Raw genomic sequence first — 19,973 nt, 5'->3', positions numbered from 1 at the left:
CCTCTGGGGATGCTCTGGAACCTGTGCAGCAATGGATTAGCTGGATATAAATCATCACGGGGCCTAAAGGCTACAGAGGTTGGCATGTGAAACCCATACATTAGCTAATTGTGAATTTGCCAAATAACAATAATGCCATGAGATATGCTGTGGATTTAACAAGCTGGGAAGAGACTGTTACAGGAGGATTCAGGGCAGGTAGGACAGGACATCACATCCTCCGTGAAGCAATTTCACTGGCAGAGCCCCCGTGCATGCCCCGAATGCCTCGTCCTCGCCCACCAAGGGGAAGGACGGAGGGTAGGTTTTACAGGCAAGGGAGATGTCACAGGCTGCCACACCGGGTGGCACCGGGCGCCCTGCCCGCCCCCGCAGACCCCTGTCCGCCCCGGCCTGCGCCTCACGGCCTCGGCACCCCCACCAGCCCCACTGCTCCTCTCAGCCCGCCGCTGCTGCCTCCCAGCCCCTCACCCGCGGCCCTCCGCGCCCGGCCCCAGTCCTGGACAGCGCTAGGGCACCCGGGCCGGGGCCGAGGCGACACGACAGCCAGCTCTCGCTGGGGCCGGGCGGGCCTCGCCTCCCGTTGCCGGGCAACCACTTCCTCGCCTCGCCGGGGACCGGCAGTCATCCTACTTTCACCCGCGGTCGGCAGCGCGCTCCCATTGGCTGCCCCCACGCTGCGCTCGGCTCCCATTGAGCGCCCACCGCCTCTGCCGCGTCCTCATTGGCGCGCTGCCCTCTGGCCACGCTGCGTCACTTTCTCACACCATTCCTCCCGCCTTCTCCGCCAGCTGCGGGCCGGCCGGCGGGCGGGACCTGGACGGTGGCAGCTGTGATTGGCCGGGGGAGACGCCGCTCAGGGTGCTGGCCGGAGCCCGGGCGGCGGGGCTGTTTAAAGGCGCCGCGCGCCAGCGTATTGCCTTTTTTCTGTGCATGCAAGCGAAGGTGTGGAGTGGTGAGCGATACCGGGAGCTATCGCCTCGGATAGGTGAGGGCGGCTCGGCCCCCGGAGGCCCTTGGGCCGGGCGGTGTCCCCTGCCTCTCCTGGGGGGGGGGGGGGCGGCGCAGAGCTGCGGCATCGCATGGAGCTGGAGCCGCTCGCGGGGCGTGGGGATAGGTCGGCATAGTTGGGAGCGGTGTTTTCAGTGGATGTAAGCGCGTTTGAAGTAGTGTCTGCAGTACAGCAAGAGGAGGAAAAAAAGGGGGGAGAAAAAAAAGGAGGCGTTTTTGAGTGTCACTTAAGGTAGGTAGCCTGCAAACGGCGCTTGGCGATGCCCGGAGCATCATCGAGCAGCGCCGCTCTTGCCCGGTGTAGCTGGCGAGGCAAAATGCATCGTGAAAGACCCCATAGCCCCGGTGTTGGAGGACCCTGGGTGCTGTCTCGCGTGCTGCCCAACGCCCCCCCCCCCCCCCCCCCCCCCCAAAGAAGCACCCCGGCTGGGTGAAGCTGTGGTGGGCGCGTTCCTGCCGCTGCCCCGCGCAGCGAGGCTCCGCGGGCTGTTGCTGTGGGGCTCCTCCGGGCTCTTCCCCCGCCTGCGGAGTGTCCCCAAAGAAGCCTGAAAGCGACAGCGCCCTAAGCGTGTCCTTTAATCGTCTCTGTGTCGCGATAGAGGCGCCCACCCACGCCGGAGACGGCGGGGCGGGCGTGCCACCCCCCTCATCGCGCAGGGCAAAGGCAGCCTGGTGCTGCCCCCAGGGATGCCATCACTTTCTTTCGTAATAGTGTTTGTTGCACAGGTGTGGGCTTCCTGCCAGCCCACCCGTGTTGCTAACGGAGTCTCGATCCCGAATGTGCTCGGGGCTAAACCCAGAGGGAGGGTGCCTCGGGTCTCTGTGGCACGCTGACCCCCGCGGGGAGAGACGCTTCAGATATTATCTTGAATTCATCCATAAAGATTTGTCTTCTACAGTTTGGTGGGGCTTTTACGCTGTTTGCTTGTTTCTCACTTAGTCTCATTCTTTTGGCTCAGGTGAGCGGGGGACATGGTGATGCCACGCTCATGCATGGTCCATGCCGTGGCGAGTCGCAGCAATCCGGGTAAAAGCAGTGACCTCTTGTGGCGTGACAAGTGTCTTGCATGTACTTGCACTCAATACCTATAAACCTTTTAGCTGTGTGGGAATAACTAGATTTATCTAAATGATGTAACTGAAGCTACCAGATCATCACTGTTTAACTTCTGAAAAACAGCCTGAAGTGGCTTTGCTTTCATGAGTAAAGTCTGTTCTACAAGTCCTCCAGAAATCAAAAGCCAAAGGGAATTACTAAATGTATTACTTGTAGCAAACAGGCTTGGGGGTTTTTATTTTCTAACTTTCAGTCAAGTGTTTTGTATGAATTAAAAACTTATTTAGGAAATAATGAAGTTAAATTATTAACTCAAATTCTTAAAGACAATGAAAGCCACCAGTTGTTGTGGGAGAATGTATTTCTGGTGTCTGGAAGCATTAGCAGAAAGTAGTGGCTGTTTTATGCTGCTCATCATTCCCTACAGAATCTTAAGAGAACACAAAAAAAGCAGGCTTCTCATTTCTTTATATTAAAGCATTTTGGATTCTCAGTGTTTTAAAAGAAATAGTACTTTTGAGTATTCTTTCATTTTCAGAAAAACTCAGCGATGGGAGATTTTGTTTGCAGTTTGACCAAGAGGACAAAAGGCTGTTTGTTTTGCATCAAGTAAACAATTTTTTTTCCCCTGTAATGACTAACTGACTTAAGATGTCATATGTCCCATTTTCTTAAGTGATCAGAGCAAGCTTATAAAGCAATGTTTTTCATTGTGGTATATAACCTGATAGCCCTAACTGCTGCTATATTAGGTGTATTTGGTGAGCCATGCAAATACAATAGAAGTCTCCCTTTAGTTATCTTCTGCAAAAAGTTTTCTGATGAGAACTGCATCAAGTAGTATGAAATTAAATGCCAGTTTTGATCTCAAAGTTCTGTAATGAACAAGCAGAGCAGAGTGTTTTCTGTAGCCCTCACCAATAATGTAAATCCTTTTGGCACATTGAATTTCTTAATTCACTGCCTGGTTAAAAACCACTCTTGTTCTATGGCTGCTGCAGGTCAAGTCCATTATGTGCTGTCATGCATTGTCTTTTAGTACATAACTTAATTAAAATTAAGCATCTAAGAGTCTCTGTAGCCTCTAACTTTCATCCTTCTGGCTCTTGGAGCAGAACCAAGCTCTGCTATGGGTAGAAGGCTCAGCCTCAGGGTGGCTGCCAGACACCATGCCGAGTTGGGACCTGCCTGAAGTCTGCCGGCAGCTGTCTGTATCTCCTTTTTGTCCCCTTTCAAAGAAAGGGAGGTGTTTTATGCCACAAAGAGGGCTGGACCCCAAAGTCCTTTTCCCAGATGGAATCTTGGGAATTTCACTGTCAGTAGTGTGTCTGCATTCATACAGAGAGCAGGAAACCACCCTCGTTCTCATCTTCAGTGCTTGTGCAGATTTGAGGTAAAAGGCAGCTCTTGGAGCTGGGTCTGAAGCTCAGTGCTGCTCCTTGTCCCCAAGAGGTGTGTAACTTGCTAGTTGTGCTGCTGAGAGGAGATGTGAACTTGCCCTGGCATCTCCTGGGGGGTCTCCAGGCCACTGTGCTCCCTTCCCTGGCTGTGGCTTCAGGAAAGCTGTGACTGCCTCTCTGTTTCTCACAGTGTAAGGCTGCTGCTGTGCCATGACAAATCCTTAATCCTGCCCACCAGGGTCAGCTTCCTGGAGGCAAAAATTATTCTGTCTTCCTTGCTTTTTTTTTTTTTTTTTTTGTAGTGCAGCTACTTGCCCTTACTGCCATGGTATGCAAAAAGGTGCAACTTAAAAGCATTTGAGAAACTTTAAAAATTAAATGCTAATAGAGGTGAGGTGCCTGCAGGATGGGGTAGTCTGTGGTCAGGGACTGTTAAAACCAGGAATTTTGGATGCTGGTGGGTTTTATTTCAAGTTTTTATTGGGTTTGCCTCCATATGCTGGTGCTGCTGGGTTTATTGTGCAAGGCGCTTAAGACAACAACGTTGCCCTCACCTCGAGGGACCCCGTTAGAATGGGGGGAGTCCACAGGTGAACGCTCTGGGCCCCCCCGGCCCCGCGGGGGCGTGGGCCGGGCCGGCACGGCAGGAGTGCTGCGGATGAAGCCCCGCCTGGGGGGGGGGGGGGGGGCAAGGCGAGCTTCCCGCTCCTACGTACTGCCCGCCTGCCCGAGCTCGACGCCGCCGCGCGCATGCGCGCACCCTTCCCCCGCGCCGAGAGCCGGCAATGGGATTCCGCAACGTGTAAGGGCCGGGAACGCGGCCGGCGGAGCTGGGCGGGTCCTGTGCTGCGGGAGGGGGGTGCGACACCTCCACCTCGGTGGGTCCTCCCAGTCTCCCCGGCTGGGTCACGGGTAACCTTGAGGCGTAGGGGCGCCCTCGGTGCCCTTAGTAGCGTCGCGGGGCTGGTTCGGCGGGGGGAGTGGGGTGGCAGGCTCCTGGCCGGGCGCTGCAGCCCGTAGCGCGATCGTTTGAGCTGAGGGGCTTCGCAACGGGATGGATTAGGAAAAAGTTCCGGTCAGCAGCGGCGCTCGGTTTTATCCGGACGTTGTAGTGAGGAGTTTGCGGGCACTGCGCTTTCGGGTGAGCGGTTAGCCTGGGGTGGCAGCAGAACACACAAGTAATGCGAAATTGGTTTTCTTGCTTGAAATCTTGTGGCAATACACTATATGGCTGTTCTGCAGTGCTCTAGTAAGCAGTTTTAAATAGCAGCCTTCTGCAATTTACACGTTTTAATATGAATAAATGCTATAAATACTTTAAAATGGATTATTTTAAAATCATCATAGGTATGTTTGAAACTTTGTTAGAGGCAATCAAAATGAATGGCAAGCCATGTGCTCTTACTTTAGGTCTTATGTAAGACTTTGATATCTAACTGTACAGGTAGCAGAAGGCACTTTTAATGCTTTCCTAACACTTGTTTTAACATGCATTGTGTAAAGTCATCATTCCTGCATAGAAAGGCTTTATTCCATTATACAGCTCATTGTGATTTTATGGAAGAAGCTGGGTAAGGTCAATGTACAGCTGGGCACAAAAGGGACAAGTGTTCTGTAAGGATGTAAGCAAATGTACAGGATGATGGTGCCTGTCTGTGTAATACAGATAGTGTTAAAGTAATAGGATATACTATATCCTAGAGTATAATGATAGTAAAGTTATAGGGTTAAAACAAGAAAATTTGGTCTATCAGGAAGAATCCCTGTGCGTTTATCTTGGTCTGTGAAATATTCCTCCAGGCCTGGTGTCAGGAGTTCCAGTGTTCAGGAATGCCAAAACAGAGTATGCTAAAAAAAAAAAAGCCCCAAATGAACAAACAAAAAACCCAACCAAAAATACCAAGAAAACTTCTATTTTTGTTACAAGTCTAAACAAAATGAAGCAACTTGGACCACTTAGTTTAAAAATAAAAAACAATTTTGAAAAGTCCTGGCCTGTTTTAAGGCTAAGATTTCCTGGTAAGTATAAACTTTAAACTTAACATCTCAACTAGCAACATTTAAAAAACAAAACAAAAAAATACCACAGTGTTTCCAGCTTGGTTGTGTAAAATTGAGACTTTGCATATAAGCAGAAGTAGAATAATGAACATTAAGACTAATTTCTCAAACACTTAACATTTGTTAAGCATGTGTTTTGCTTCAGTGAAATAACTTGGGCTTAAGCTATGTATATTCATCTCCAGGGCTGAAATTGTACTTTTGCTTAAAAGATCTTAACATAAAATGTTATAAAACTTCTAATGATGTTTACAGTATGCTCAGACCAAAATTTCACCTGGAGGCAAAGGCTTGCCTTTTGCAAATGAACTTGTAGAATACCTAAAACTTAACCTTTTCTATAAATCTACAGAAAATTAAAGTATGAAGTAGGTCTCTAAAAATGGATGCGAATAAATCAGCTGGGTTTTGTGGTTTTCTTTTTTTCTTAAAGATTTACCACGATGCCTGGGTCTCTTCCAGTGAATGCTGAATCCTGCTGGCCCAAAGATGTGGGAATTGTTGCACTGGAAATATATTTTCCCTCTCAGTATGTTGACCAGGCAGAGCTGGAGAAGTATGATGGTGTGAATGCTGGCAAATACACCATTGGGTTAGGCCAGTCAAAGATGGGATTCTGCTCTGACCGGGAAGATATCAATTCTCTCTGTTTGACTGTGGTTCAGAAGCTCATGGAGAGGAGCAGCCTTTCCTATGATTGTATTGGGAGATTAGAAGTTGGAACGGAGACAATAATTGATAAATCAAAATCTGTAAAGACTGTCCTGATGCAACTTTTTGAAGAATCTGGTAATATGGATGTAGAAGGAATTGACACCATGAATGCATGCTATGGAGGCACTGCTGCTCTTTTAAATGCTATTAATTGGATTGAGTCCAGTTCTTGGGATGGTAAGTTCAGGGTATTTTCTTGAAAAGTTGTGTCAGTCTCTATTTTTGAGTAGTCTGCCTTGCAATTACAGTGTCCATGTTTAACTATATAAAACCCAGAGGGTAAACTCTTGTATGCTTCTGAAGTATTTTTCTTAAATGCTCTGGGCATTTGCCACTAGTTCAGTTACATGCAAAAAATAATGACACGGATAATCATCACTGGTCTTTTCCTGTAAGTTTTGGTGGATGCCAGGATTGAAGAGCCCCTTAATCCTGAAGTCATCTCCTCTATAACTAAAGTCTAAAAATTGCTGATGGATATTAAAATGTGCTAGATTCTTGGCTACTTTTCATACTTATTTCTGTGTTTTTCACAGGACGTTATGCACTTGTTGTTGCTGGAGACATAGCTGTGTATGCCACTGGAAATGCCAGGCCAACAGGTGGAGCTGGTGCTGTTGCTATGCTAGTTGGTCCAAATGCTCCGTTAATTTTTGAGAGAGGTTAGTCCTATGAGGAAACAAATACTGTTCAGCCAGATACTGGATCTGTTCTGAAGCCCGTCCTCTGTTTTTGTGGGTTGCTGGAAGGCTGGCTTAACTCCCACTAATGTCAGAAATTGTACTTTGTCTCCTCTTGCTCTGGGCTAATTTGGCCAAGTCCTGTTATAGGAGGCAGCAAGAAACAACTAGAGATGCTTCTATCTGTTTTTTTCCTTGGGGATTCTCCAATAAAATTGATGAAGAGTAGACTAGAGCTGAATAACAGAGTGCTCTACTTTCAAGGTGAAATTATGAAAATAATTTGTTACTTGTGTTTGTCATGCTCAGTCCTACCATACTTGAGTAACAGGTGATTGAGAACTGTGTGAAACATTACCTTAAAGGGCCTGAAGCGCTATGAAAACCTGCTTGACTGGGGCCAAATATTGTTTGTTTTCCATATGTTAAGCAATGTGTTCAGACTGACTCCAAGTAGCTGAATAAAATAATTTTCAACTCTTGTCAATTTCTCTCCATCAGGATTGCGTGGAACCCACATGCAGCATGCATATGACTTCTATAAACCAGATATGGTCTCTGAATATCCTGTAGTTGATGGTAAACTATCTATACAGTGCTACCTCCGTGCATTAGATTGCTGCTATGCTGTCTATCGCAACAAAATCCATGCCCAGTGGCAAAAGGGTATGTAGCCTCACGTGATATTGCAAGATCTGGCAAATATTGGAATGCGTAGCTACAGACAATGTATTTTCAAGTTTTAGCATTCAGTCTAAAGAGTAGTACATGGTCGCTTTTGTGTTTGTGTGTTCTGAGACAATTTAAATGTTTGCGCTCTCCCATAAAGAAATGTCTTATTTCTGTTCTGGTGTGGCTAAGTACATGATAGTCAATAAACAGTAGTCTCTACAAGCTTTTGTTGGTGTAATGTATAATATCTTGCTTAAGTGTGTTGTTCCCTCCTCTACCAAGGCTCTTAAGATATTGAGGTTAATGTTTACATGTTGTATAAGGATACTGATATTTTTTTTTTACCCCATATGTTTAGTAATTGCTTCACCTGTATTAAGAAGCATAAGTAGTTAGATGAAGTAGATTATTTCTTATTTCAAAATGCTGCGTAGAAATATGGCAATTCCGTTAAGCTTATAACTTTCTTCTAGAAGAAAAAGGGCAAACATTGCTAGCTGGTGTACAAGATCAGTAAGAGACTAATTTTTAAATAGAAGTAGCAGCAGTGTGTTAAATGAACTTGCCAGCAATAGTTAGTCTTACGGTTGTCTTTTGTATGCTGATGTGTTATGATGACTGGTATCCTGCCATCCCCCTATTTTATTTTAATACTTGAAGTGAGTACTAAACATAAGCTGTAACACCAACATTTCTGCTGCTTCCAGAGGGGACAGACAGACGTTTCACCTTGAATGACTTTGGATTCATGATCTTTCATTCTCCCTACTGTAAACTGGTACAGAAATCTGTGGCTAGACTATTGCTGAATGACTTTCTCAGTGACCAGAACCTAGAAACAGCAAATGGTGTTTTCAGTGGTTTGGAAGCTTTCAGGTGAGAATGGCTGCTGTCTTCCTTATTCAGATAGCCTTAATTTGTTAAACATCCAAGGTGTTTTTCCTTGCTGCCATTTTAGTAACTGTTTCTGAACCTTTTGTTTTAATAGAGATGTAAAACTTGAAGATACATATTTTGAAAGAGATGTGGAAAAAGCTTTTATGAAAGCCAGTGCAGAGCTCTTCGATCAGAAAACCAAAGCTTCGTTGCTCATATCCAATCAGAATGGAAATATGTATACCCCTTCAGTCTATGGTTGCCTTGCTTCTCTTCTAGCTCAGTAAGCATAACATTGGAAAAAGTCATAGCTTTTTATATGTAAGCACATAAAAAGTTTTTGTTCCAGAAAGTCTTTTGTAAAAGCACTATCTAGCAAACCTTTTCCTACTAGATTGCCTTAAGTAGCAAGACTAAAGTTAGAAAATTAATCTGCGTATACAGTTGGGTCAAATGACAAGCAGATTCAAAATTTCTGTGTCAGAAGCTGATCTGAAACAGCAGCTTAATGCCTTCCAAAGTAGGATCTTATTTGTAAGGTGGTGTATCTTTTCCCAGCCTCAACACCCACCCACACCCACCCCCCCCCCCCCCCCCCCCACCCATACACCCACCCCCCAAACACCCCAGTGGAAAAGAGAATCTGAATGCCTTCTCTGTTCCACTAGAATCATAGAATGGTTTGGGTTGGAAGGAACCTTAAAGGTCACCTAGTTCCAACCCCCCTGCCATGGGCAGGGACACCTTCCACTAGACCAGGTTGCTCAAAGCCCCATCCAACACTTCCAGAGATGGGGCATCCACAACTTATCTGGGCAACCTGTTCCAGTGTCTTACCACCCTCACAGTAAAGAATTTCTTCCTAATATCTAATCTAAATCTACCCTCTTTCAGTTTAAAACCATTACCCCTTGTCCTATTGCTACGCTCCCTGATAAAGAGTCCCTTCCCATCTTTCCTGTAGGCCCCCTTTAAGTACTGGAAGGCTGCTATAAGGTCTCTCCAGAGCTCGCTCTTCTCCAGGCTAAACAACCCCAACTCTTTCTCAGCCTGTCCTCATAGGGGAGGTGCTCCAGCCCCCAATCATCTTTGTGGCCCTCTTCTGGACCTGCTCAAGTAGGTCCATGTCTTTCTTATGCTGGGGGCCCCAGAGCTGAACACAGTACTCCAGGTGGGGTCTCACGAGAGTGGAGTAGAGGAGCAGAATCACCTCCCTCGACCTGCTGGTTATGCTTCTTTTGATGCAGCCCAGGATGTGATTGGCTTTCTGGGCTGCAAGCACACATTGCCAGCTCATAATCAGTTTTTAATCCACCAATACCCCCCGAGTCCTCCTCTGCAGGGCTGCTCTCAATCCACTCTGCCCAGCAATAATAAGCAAAGCCAAATTAAATTACTATTTACTTAACAAATTGTTGTTTGTTGTGGTGTTTTTTTGTTTTGTTTTGTTTTTTTTTTTTTTAAATGACAGACTTTTACAAAATCATGTTAAGTTTAAATTAAACCACTCCTCTTGGGTCCTTTTTTCTTTATTGTGACTTTGCATTCTAAGATGTGATGGTTCATTTTAGGCTTTAGGTCACTTAAGAATGAAAATTGGCTGCCTTCTAGATAATCACATTCTGGGCATTTCTTTGTTTTCTTTTGCTTAGGTAGCTTTGAAAATCATCGTGTAACAGCAGTGTTTGAAATCCTGTTTTTAAAAGTTGTCATTTATGAATTTAGCACACTAAATGTGTATTGTAGCCAATATAATTTTGCTGGCTGCTTTTTCTAAGCTAGCTGTGCTTTCTAGTTATTTAAAATTGGCACCTTGGCTTAGTTCTCACTTTAAACAACTGTTGCTTGGTTTGCAGGTACTCCCCAGAGCAGCTCTCAGGGCAGAGAATTAGTGTGTTCTCATATGGCTCTGGTTTTGCTGCTACGCTGTATTCCATCAGAGTTACACAGGATGCCACTCCTGGTGAGTGAAAGGAAGATATGTTAATTAACTCCCTTGCACAGCTCACCTCTAAATGCTTTGTTACGCCCACCAGCATAAGTAAACCTGCAGAACAATGCCTAATGACAGTAGTGTTAAACTGAAAATGTTCCAGCTCCAGGGAATGTTTTAAGTGTCTCTTTGGGCATATAGATAATATTCTTCTAATGTTTTAAGTGTTTTGCTTGAGTAATTGGGAATATTTTTAAATGACTAAAACTTCAGCTTCTCTAATGCAAAATATTTTGAATGGGCTTGAAATGCTAACATGCTAGTGTGCAGTTCTCAGCACTGGTGCCTTACATGATGGTTTTATATTGTAGGTTCTGCACTGGACAAAATAACTGCCAGCCTTTCTGATCTTAAAACAAGACTTGACTCAAGAAAATGCATTTCACCTGATGTATTTGCTGAAAACATGAAGATTAGACAGGAAACACATAATTTGGGTAAGAATGTCATAAATATAAATAATTCCTAGTCCTACAGCAAGATACTCATTGCTTAATTTGCATTATTTAAATGATTAAGGTGTAGAATTGTCATGGTTTAACCCCAGCTAGCAACTAAGCACCACGCAGCCGCTCACTCACTTTCCCCCCACTCAGTGGGATGGGGGAGAGAATTGTGTGAAAAAAAAAAAGGTAAAACTCGTGGGTTGAGATAAGAACAGTTTAATAGAACAGAAAAGAAGAAACTAATAATGATAACACTAATAAAATGACAATAGTAGTAATAAAAGGATTGGAATATACAAAACAAGTGATGCACAATGCAATTGCTCGCCACCTGCTGACTGATGCCCAGTTAGTCCCCGAGCGGCAATCCCCCCCCCCCCACTCCCCCCAGTTTATATACTAGGCATGATGTCTCATGGTATGGAATACCCCCTTGGCCACTTTGGGTCAGCTGCCCTGGCTGTGTCCCCTCCCAACTTCTTGTGCCCCTCCAGCCTTCTTGCTGACTGGGCATGAGAAGCTGAAAAATCCTTGACATGAGACTAAACATTACTTAGCAACAACTGAAAACATCAGTATGTTATCAACATTCTTCTCATACCTAACTTAAAAACATAGCGCTATACCAGCTACTAGGAAGACAATTAACTCTATCCCAGCTGAAACCAGGACAAGAATAAAGGAAATATCTAACTCTTTCTACTTCAGAATAGCTTGTAAAGTGCTTTTCTATAGCTTGTCTTCATTGGTCCAGTATGTTTGAAATGAAAATGTAGAGTTGGTTTTCCTGTCTTACTACTTTCAAACTGCAAAGGCCTGTGTTGTATAAAATTCTCACCAGGAACCAACTGGTATGTTGTTGGCTTTTTTACAGCCAACTATATTCCACAGTCTTCAGTAGAAGATCTCTTTGAAGGAACATGGTACCTTGTGCGTGTGGATGAAAAACACAGAAGAACTTATGCACGGCGCCCGCTCATGGGTGATGGACCTCTGGAGGCAGGAGTTGAAGTTGTCCACCCAGGCATTGTTCATGAGGTGAACACTCAGCATTCTTTAGTTTGATATAAATTGCAGAATAGTTTGCTTGTCTTAACATGTGCATGTATGTTAAAAGAGGAAGTGGTTTAATAAGTTACAGCAGGTACTTTGTTAAAATATGTAACATATAAGCCAGGAAAAAAAAGAGCATGGGATTTTAAAAAACACATTTCATCATAACAAGAACAAAACTGCACAAGAATGAAACAAGAACAAACTGGCTCTTTTCACATAATCAGTTTGCATGAAGCATGACAGATTTGAATGACTTAAGACCAAGCCATCTGGTGTAGCATGAATGTTGTTTGAGAGTTGGACTAGCCATGAAGTATGAATGTTTGTGAACTAGAAAACCATATTTAATGTTTTGGTTTGGTTTTTTTTCCCCCCTTAGCAGATCCCAAGCCCTGCTAAGAAAGTGCCAAGAATCCCTGCAACAACAGAATCTGAAGGTGTTACTGTTGCCGTTTCCAATGGGGACCATTAAGATACCTCTGTGAGGTGGGGAATGAAGAGAGTTGTGAGGGTAGGGTGAGAGAAAGGATTGCAGTAGTACTGAAATTTCAGTGTACAGTAGTACTTCATTGGGTGTATGGAAAAACTGTTTAAACTCCTTGAGAAGATTTGTCATAATATGGTATGCTGATACTTTTAGTATTTTCAGAACACTAAAATAATGAATATACTGGAGATGAAGGAACTTGCCAGGGGCTTTGTGGATTCCTTAACACATCTGAATTTAATTGCTGCATAGTAGCTGTAATCTATTACAAGATCTTTGTACATAGAAAAAAAAAAAAGTATCTTCTACTTGCTTTTTCCATGTAAAATTACTTGAAACCTACGCTGTTAACTTTTCTACTTGTACTTAAAAGTGGGTGGCAAAATAGTCCAAGCTTTTAATGTTAGGGTTTTCAATGCCTTAACAGTAAGCAGTCAATCTTCTGAATACTGCACTTGTCTTTCCCTTTATCACCTTCCCTTTCTTCTCCCAGTCTACCTCTTATCACACCATTGCTTTGGGAAAGGTATAGAACCAAGTAACATTCATTACTGGAATAGAGTCTCTCGCCCCTGTCAAAATGACTGGATCAAGAATGGCTAGACTGTCAGGTGTGGTTTTTTTCCAAGAAACTCTGACCTACTGTGTTAGTTACTATGTAATTCCTCCTAATATCCATATTACCTGTCTTATACCTGCATTATAAATCCCAGCAGCCTGGGAGGAAAGAGGAACAAGAAGGGAGGTAGTAGTTTTTTCTTCTAAAGAACAAAAAGGGTATATTTCTTGGGTTCATTGATTTGGCACCTTTCAGAATTGTTTAACTGTAATAGAAGTATTTAAGGCAGCAGAATTTTCAAATAAAGCTTCTGGATATTATGGAGCTGTTTTAATTAGCAAACTAAGGAAGGGAGGAAGATCACTTTGTCTGGAACTCTGGCTTCTCACTATTCTTTATATAACACGTTTCAAAGAGACTATTTCTAACTTTGAATTTGGCTTATACTTTGAAGTTCTTCTCACTATTGGTAATGTTGTAGGAGTGGGGTCTTCCCCCCCACCCCAAATGCAAGCTAAAAGCTATCCATTTTGCAAGTGGTAGATACACAATGCTAATGGTGCATCTATTCTGGTAGACTTCTAAAGCCCAGATTGGAAATGAACTATGACATGAGCCTTGTAAGCTTGTAATATATACTTAAATTGAGCTAACGTACAGAATGAAGTTTTGTTGAATTTTATTTCTTTGCTAATTCTACAAAGCTACATTATCTAATATAAAGTAGCAAAAAAAATTATTTGTCAAATTACAATTATTTTTTTGTGTGTGTGTGCAATGAAGTGTTTGTATTATGTCACTCACTAGGATTTGATAACACTGTATTTTTACAGTCAACCCTTGGTAAAATAGTCATTTATTATAAATTGATGAATACTAATCAGTTTGTTCTGCTGAAAATGATGGAGCGATGATGCATGAAGATGGTGTTTGCAAGTATTTTTGTTTAGGTTGCCCTTGTGAAACTTATCTTGGTACCAGAAAAAAAAAAAAATATCGCCATGGAACAAAGTCCATTGCTGGCAGTGGACAAGCCAAGAAGTGAGCTACTGGCACAAAAAATTAACCACAGGGACCTCACTTCCTGTGAGGCTGATCCTTTATTAAAATAAAGTTGGAGATACTTGAAACCTGTTAAAGTAGTGCTGACTTGGGTTTTCAGGATGCATTTTTCTTTAACAGGAAAGAAAGAGGAAACTGTCCCTGTGAAAACCCAAAGTTGTGGGTTCACAATCTGTGTGGACCTTCTGGATCTTTCTTAATATCGTTCCATTACAAAAGTGGAAAGAAAGGGTTGCTTAGGCTGGTGGGAAACTTATTTCAGGAATGTGTTTCAAGGTAACAAATGTTTTCAGATGGAAACTGTTTATAGTGGAAGAATTAGTTCCCAGCTTATGAAATACAATTCATCTTATTACTGTCTTATGAAAGATGGTATTGTTTTATCCCCTTCTCACAAAAATTGTGAAAGGGGATTGGTTCTTGCTTTGTACTTACCTGAGCCTCACTGAGTCCAGATTCCCATGGGTGGCTTTTCAGAGTCTTTCTGTTGCTCATTTACATTAATTACTCCTTTTAAAGTCAACTGGTCTTATCTATTATGGGGACTGATGAGATGATATCTCTGCCCTTAAATTTGAAAGCACCAGCTGTACCTCTCTAAACCTTGTCTTGGTTTACTTGCCTTAACTAAAATATAGGCTTTTCTTAGCTTAGGCATTTCAACTGTGCCTGTTCAGAGGACAGCTACTGTACTCTTCCACTGTTTGTATTGGAGCTGATGATATTGAAAATTAAAGTATAAAATACCTGATTAAAGCTGAAGGTCTTGAATGATGATCAGAACAATTGGAAGGGTCAGGCTATTGAACTTTTAACTTGCAGTAGTCAAGAGTATCAAAATCAGCTTTGTGCTGGTAGTAGTATGGCAGAAGTTAGTACAAGCCTGTAATGCTCAGTATATAAGTGGATTTTGTTACTGATTGTATTCAACTTACTGTGATACCTAGTGCCAAAGCAAGAATTTAAAACTTACATGAGTTTTGGAATATGCTTATATCTTTTTTGGAGTGCAATGGGAGTCCAAGCAGTTTTAGACTGTCAGAATTGTACAAGTAATGGAAGGTGTCAGTAGGTTAGTAGATGGTAGCCCAATCATCTTATGCACTGGGAATTGCAACCACACATGCAGGGTTAAAACAACATATCCTAACTTGCCTTTCTGAATTGTGATAAATCGGGAACAATGGTCAACAACAGCATGGCTGTTTCTTGAAACAAAATTTAAAAAGAAAGGCTCCAATATACATCTTATCATGTTTAATTTGCTGAAGAAGTTTTAGAGAAGAATTTGAAGTTGTTTAGATTATTGTCTGGTTTCTGCTTAAATTTAGTTCTCTGCAAAAACTGTCCTGGTTTGCAGTGGTAAAGTTGTGTCAAGCTAAGGTAAAACTTTTCAAGAAATTAGCTGTTATATGCCTGTACTGAGAATCTTCCAAGCATGTTAAGTGAAATACTACATGATTTTTAATAAAGATCATATCCACAAATGATCTCTTGCCTGTTTTACTTGAGTTCTTGCACTAGCTATACCAAGTTTCTGGATGTGCTGGTTTTGGCTGGGATAGAGTTAATTTTCTTCATAGTAGCTAATATGGGGCTATGTTTTGGATTTGTGCTGAAAACAGTGTTGATAATGTGGAGAAGTTACTGCTGACCAGTGCTTGCACAGAGTCAAGGCCTTTTCTGCTTCTCATACCACCCCACCAGCGAGTAGGCTGGGGTGCACAAGGAGTTGGGAGGGGACACAGCTGGGACAGCTGACCCCAAAGGGATATTCCATGCCATATGACATCATGCTCAGCATATAAAGCTGGGGGAAGAAGAAGGAAGGGGGAGATGTTTGGAGTGATGGAGTTTGTCTTCCCAAGTAACCATTACACGTGATGGAGCCCTGCTTTCCTGGAGATGGCTGAACACCTGCCTGCCGATGGGAAGTAGTGAATGAATTCCTGGTTTTGCTTTGCTTGCATGCGCAGCTTTTGCTTTACCTGTTAAACTGTCTTTATCTCAGCCCACAAGTTTTCTCACTTTTACCCTTCTGATTCTCTCCCCTATCCAGCCGTGGGGGGAGTGAGTGAGCAGCTGTGTGGTGCTTAGTTGCTGGCTGGGCTTAAACCAGGACACTGGAGCAAGGGGCAAACAAGTGTATGAGAGCTCCACATTTGAGCGCTTCAGTGTGACTTGAGAAATACAAAGGAGATGAGGCAGTGCCCAGATAGCTGTGTAAATGCCAACATGGTTTTCACCTTGGAAGAGTTCAGGAGCAGCATAAGGAGGAGAGCCACAGAAAGTATTTAAAGTTTCATCTCTTACTTTGCTGAATCCAAAGTGTCGTGTTCCCCTCCCCCCAACACAGGTGTTACTGGTGTAGAATACATTTTCTGCTTTCAAGTCCTGGTGAATGATGATATTCTCATGCTGTAGAACAAGAAGAAAATTTGGTATTAGCTTGTTAACAGGAAAGTTCTCAAGTGCCTACCCCTAATTGATTAATTACCACACAGGTGAAAGGGAATTACCTTGGACAAAGTCAGAAATAAGCATTGCAATGAAATTGAAAAAGTTAAAGTATTTAAACAAATTTAACTTAATTCTCTACTGATAAAAAACAATAGAGTAGATGGAGAAGATAAGGAGGAGGATGCTGGTTTTAGAAGAATAGCAGTCTTTTGTTAACTAATATCAACTATTTTTATTAAGCAGATTTGTGATGGCATCATGGCTGATCCTACAAGACTAGATATCTTCACGTGCAAAATCTATTTTATTTTTTCAGGGTTCAGAACACTTTGCAATTACTACATTTTCGTAATGATGTAAGTAACAAAATAATTTATTTTTAACTAATTCCACTTTTTGTATGTATTGTAAGTTTGTGGACTCACAAAGTGAAAGCTGCTAGTTTACCAAGACCATGAAGTGAACATAATCATATAAAGTAAGAAAGTTGCTACAATTTTGTTGTGTGATCTAATGTCGTGAAGAACTGGTGGTGGCAGGAGAAAAGGACCACAGACTTGTGCCTTGTGGTATTTTATGTCCTTGTAGGACACCAAGTTTAGTGGTGTCTTCAAGTTTTAGAAATCTAATGTAACTTGTACTCTTTTTCCTTCAAAATGGCAGTAGTAGTCAAGGACTCAAACTGAATTTGCTCTGCTTAGTAGAGATATATCTGTCTTGATTAAGTAAGGGTTTAGCTTCATCTTTGAAATAACTAGGAGGAATGGATGTGTTGGAGCTTTCTCTGCCCTACCCTTTGAATTAACAAGGTATATGTGTACCTGGAGGCAATAAGGAAACTCTTCAGCATCCTAAGATTTTTAAACAGTCATCAGTACCAGGCAGGGATCTTCTGTCCTTGTGTGGATCGACAGCAGTGAGAATGGATTTAAGTAGCCTGGATTTGATGGCTTAGCAAAAAAAGAAAAAAGTTTTTGCAGAAGTCTGTGTATGAGTGAAGAGGTTGGCCAGCTTGGTAGTCTGGGTTTAATGCTAAGAAATAGATGCGATCTTGAAATGTAAGTTCCAGTAGCTCCTGAATATCTGTCCTATGGAAAAGGTGTTGAAGCTAATCCATCACTTACAGGATGTCTGAGCATTTTGTCAAAATACATTAAAAAAAATGCATACTGTTTACATATACTATGAGCAGTTTGTAATGTAGTTTCTAGACATCTGACCTGGGAACACTCTTGCTTTTGACTCTCAGAGCTTTTCAGGCTTTTAGAGCCCAAGGCTATTACATGGCATATGAGAATATGAGCTGCCGGAGGGCACCCTGAGCCAACTTTAACAAATACTAGTTTTACTTCTCAAACTTGCAGAACAGTCTTCCTGTGTTTTTATGCTGTTGTTTTAAGTAGCTGTAGTTACTATGCAAGGTTCAGAGGAGATGGTACTGGAAGTAGTTAACTGCCCTTTTCTGCCTTTATAAGATGCTTTGGGCTCTACACAAATAGCATCATCCTAAATCCAGTTGCAATACTGAAGACTAGGCAAGGGGAAGTGACTTGCTGGGTGTTAACTTCACAGATTTGTTCCAAAGTGAAGATTGCAAATTGCACATTCATTAATAAGCAAGCTGGCTGTTTGCAATACCTAACAACAAGCCTCTTCTCTGGAACACTTTCTTTTAGCAGAAGAGTGACTGATCCTATGTTAAAATAGCTGGAGGAAAGATATTAAGCTTTGTTAGTTGGTGCCTACAGCAACCTAAAGCAGACCAGGAGAATGCTGTTGCTAAAGGGATGGTTCCACCCACCAGATGTTCACAGTTCAGTCTCCTCCCAAAAGCTGTCAATAGAGAGGCAGTAACTTGAGGTGGATGTGAAAGCTCTCTTAGATACTTTTAAGATAGCTCTTCACTAGCTGTTTTGCTCTTCAGAAACATGGGCCTGAAATCTTGGTAACAGTAAGCCTACTAGTTGAAAACCAAAAGATACATCCACAAAATCTGCTACAGTAGCGAGGGGCAACATGCCTGTGGAAGAAGAACAACTTACCATGTGCTTCACAGCAGATACAATCTGGGAGAAGATTATTTTACACTCTGTTTCTAGTAGCTTCCCTTCTGTACTGATTTTAGTGAAGAGCTCCCCACCTCCTTGCATACTCCATCACCAGGTGCAGTTTTGAGAGTGTCTCCACCACTTCATACAGTCTGATGATATTTGAGTGGTGCAGTTTTTCCATGCTGGATATTTCACGAGATAGCAAAGGTTGAATCTTCTGATCTTAGCTTTGTCTTGTCCAAAATCCTAATTGTGACTTTCTCATGAGAAGCATTTTTCTTTTCAGGTATTAATGCAATAGGTACAAAATGGTAATACTATTTACTTATAACAAAGCTTGGTTATAGAAGTGCAATAAAATTTCACCTCTGATCAGTATAAGCTAAGCTGCAGAGGCCTACTAAGCCCTGTAAACTTTCATAAACACCCGTGTTCCTTTCTGTCTCCAGCATCCTATTCACTGCTGATGTAGCTAAAGGCTGGTAGAGTATTGCAAGGGCTAATCAAATCATCTGCTGTCTTAGTGTGCTCCACTGCTGTCAAGCTAATACGTGTCTGATGGCCAAAGTTACAGCATCTACTTCTGGTGTCTAATGCTGGTAAAGAAAGTCTGCACTTTCTCTTGCATTGTTAGCTCAGTGCTGTTCAGATGAGCTAGGCTCGAGCCTGGTACTTGCAGACTAATGGAGGTGTCAAATTTAGGTACTCTGTTTCAGAGTAGACAAACTTGGGGGTAATTTAGGGGCTCTGGTTATAACTCTGCAAGTTTATAATGGAAAGGTGTGTTTAAGTTGGTGTGACTTACAGAACTTTTCCCTAACTTCTTACCCCCACAAATTCTCAGTTACCAAAATCAGTGTTGTAGAGATTTGTCTTTCTCAGGATAGCTGTGCCAGTTTTTCCAACGTGTTCATGCATGAGTAGTTCTTTGTACTGTACAGAATACAGGAAAAGTACATTATTTATTTTGGGTTTTTAGGTCTGTATGCCACAGTGAGCCATGAATCCACACCACACAGATTTTATTCTGAGGAAGGGGAAAAAAAACCCCCAGTGAAGTAGAATAAGTTGCAGGGATCCTGTAAGACAGCAAATCTAGCTGTCTTACACTGTCCTGGTAATGCAAAGCTGCTGTTAAGTTCTATGTGTTTCTGTAGCATATCTACAGTGAAGCCAAGGGCCACAAAACATGGATATACATCTGCAGCTGCACCACACAACCAGGGTAGCTCAGAGCAGTATGAATAGGTCAATCACAATTGTCCTTATGTTTCTGTATTAACTGGTAGGTTATGGCTTTTGTATTCACTCTATTGAATACAGCTGGTATCTGAAGGATTAGTCTGGTTAAAATAGGTTTACAGTGGCTTTGTATAATATATCAAGAC

General features: G+C 42.7%; 2 protein-coding genes across 6 annotated transcripts in view; one reads left to right on the top strand and one right to left on the bottom strand.

Moving 5' to 3' along the window:
• The first annotated feature begins 857 nt into the window (after positions 1-857).
• On the top strand, positions 858-14,287 carry LOC121232760 (hydroxymethylglutaryl-CoA synthase, cytoplasmic-like). Of its 5 annotated transcripts, none has more exons than XM_041121171.1 (10): positions 858-988; positions 5,963-6,420; positions 6,780-6,905; positions 7,425-7,589; positions 8,303-8,471; positions 8,584-8,754; positions 10,328-10,434; positions 10,776-10,901; positions 11,785-11,948; positions 12,346-14,287. In XM_041121171.1, the coding sequence occupies exons 2-10, from the start codon at positions 5,973-5,975 to the stop codon at positions 12,436-12,438; spliced, it is 1,569 nt and encodes a 522-aa protein (XP_040977105.1). In that variant the 5' UTR covers positions 858-988; positions 5,963-5,972; the 3' UTR covers positions 12,439-14,287. The 5 variants fall into 5 exon arrangements, with proteins under 5 accessions (XP_040977105.1, XP_040977104.1, XP_040977103.1 ...); XM_041121170.1 differs by lacking the exon at positions 858-988 and adding an exon at positions 4,234-4,270 and having other exon boundaries at positions 12,349-14,287; XM_041121169.1 differs by lacking the exon at positions 858-988 and adding an exon at positions 4,234-4,270.
• LOC121232408 (serine/threonine-protein kinase NIM1-like) overlaps positions 4,354-19,973 on the bottom strand; it is a 51,952-nt gene continuing 36,332 nt past the window's right edge. The window contains 5 exon segments of the mRNA XM_041121182.1: positions 4,354-4,622; positions 16,388-16,492; positions 18,577-18,678; positions 18,680-18,808; positions 18,810-18,863. Of these exon segments, the coding sequence (XP_040977116.1) occupies positions 4,545-4,622; positions 16,388-16,492; positions 18,577-18,678; positions 18,680-18,808; positions 18,810-18,863 (468 nt within the window). The 3' untranslated portion in view covers positions 4,354-4,544.

This window comes from Aquila chrysaetos, chromosome W, assembly GCF_900496995.4.
Source record: "Aquila chrysaetos chrysaetos chromosome W, bAquChr1.4, whole genome shotgun sequence".
NCBI lineage: Eukaryota > Metazoa > Chordata > Aves > Accipitriformes > Accipitridae > Aquila > Aquila chrysaetos.
The sequence above is the reverse complement of the archived record's forward strand: the minus strand, read 5'-3'. Positions and strand labels throughout refer to the sequence as shown.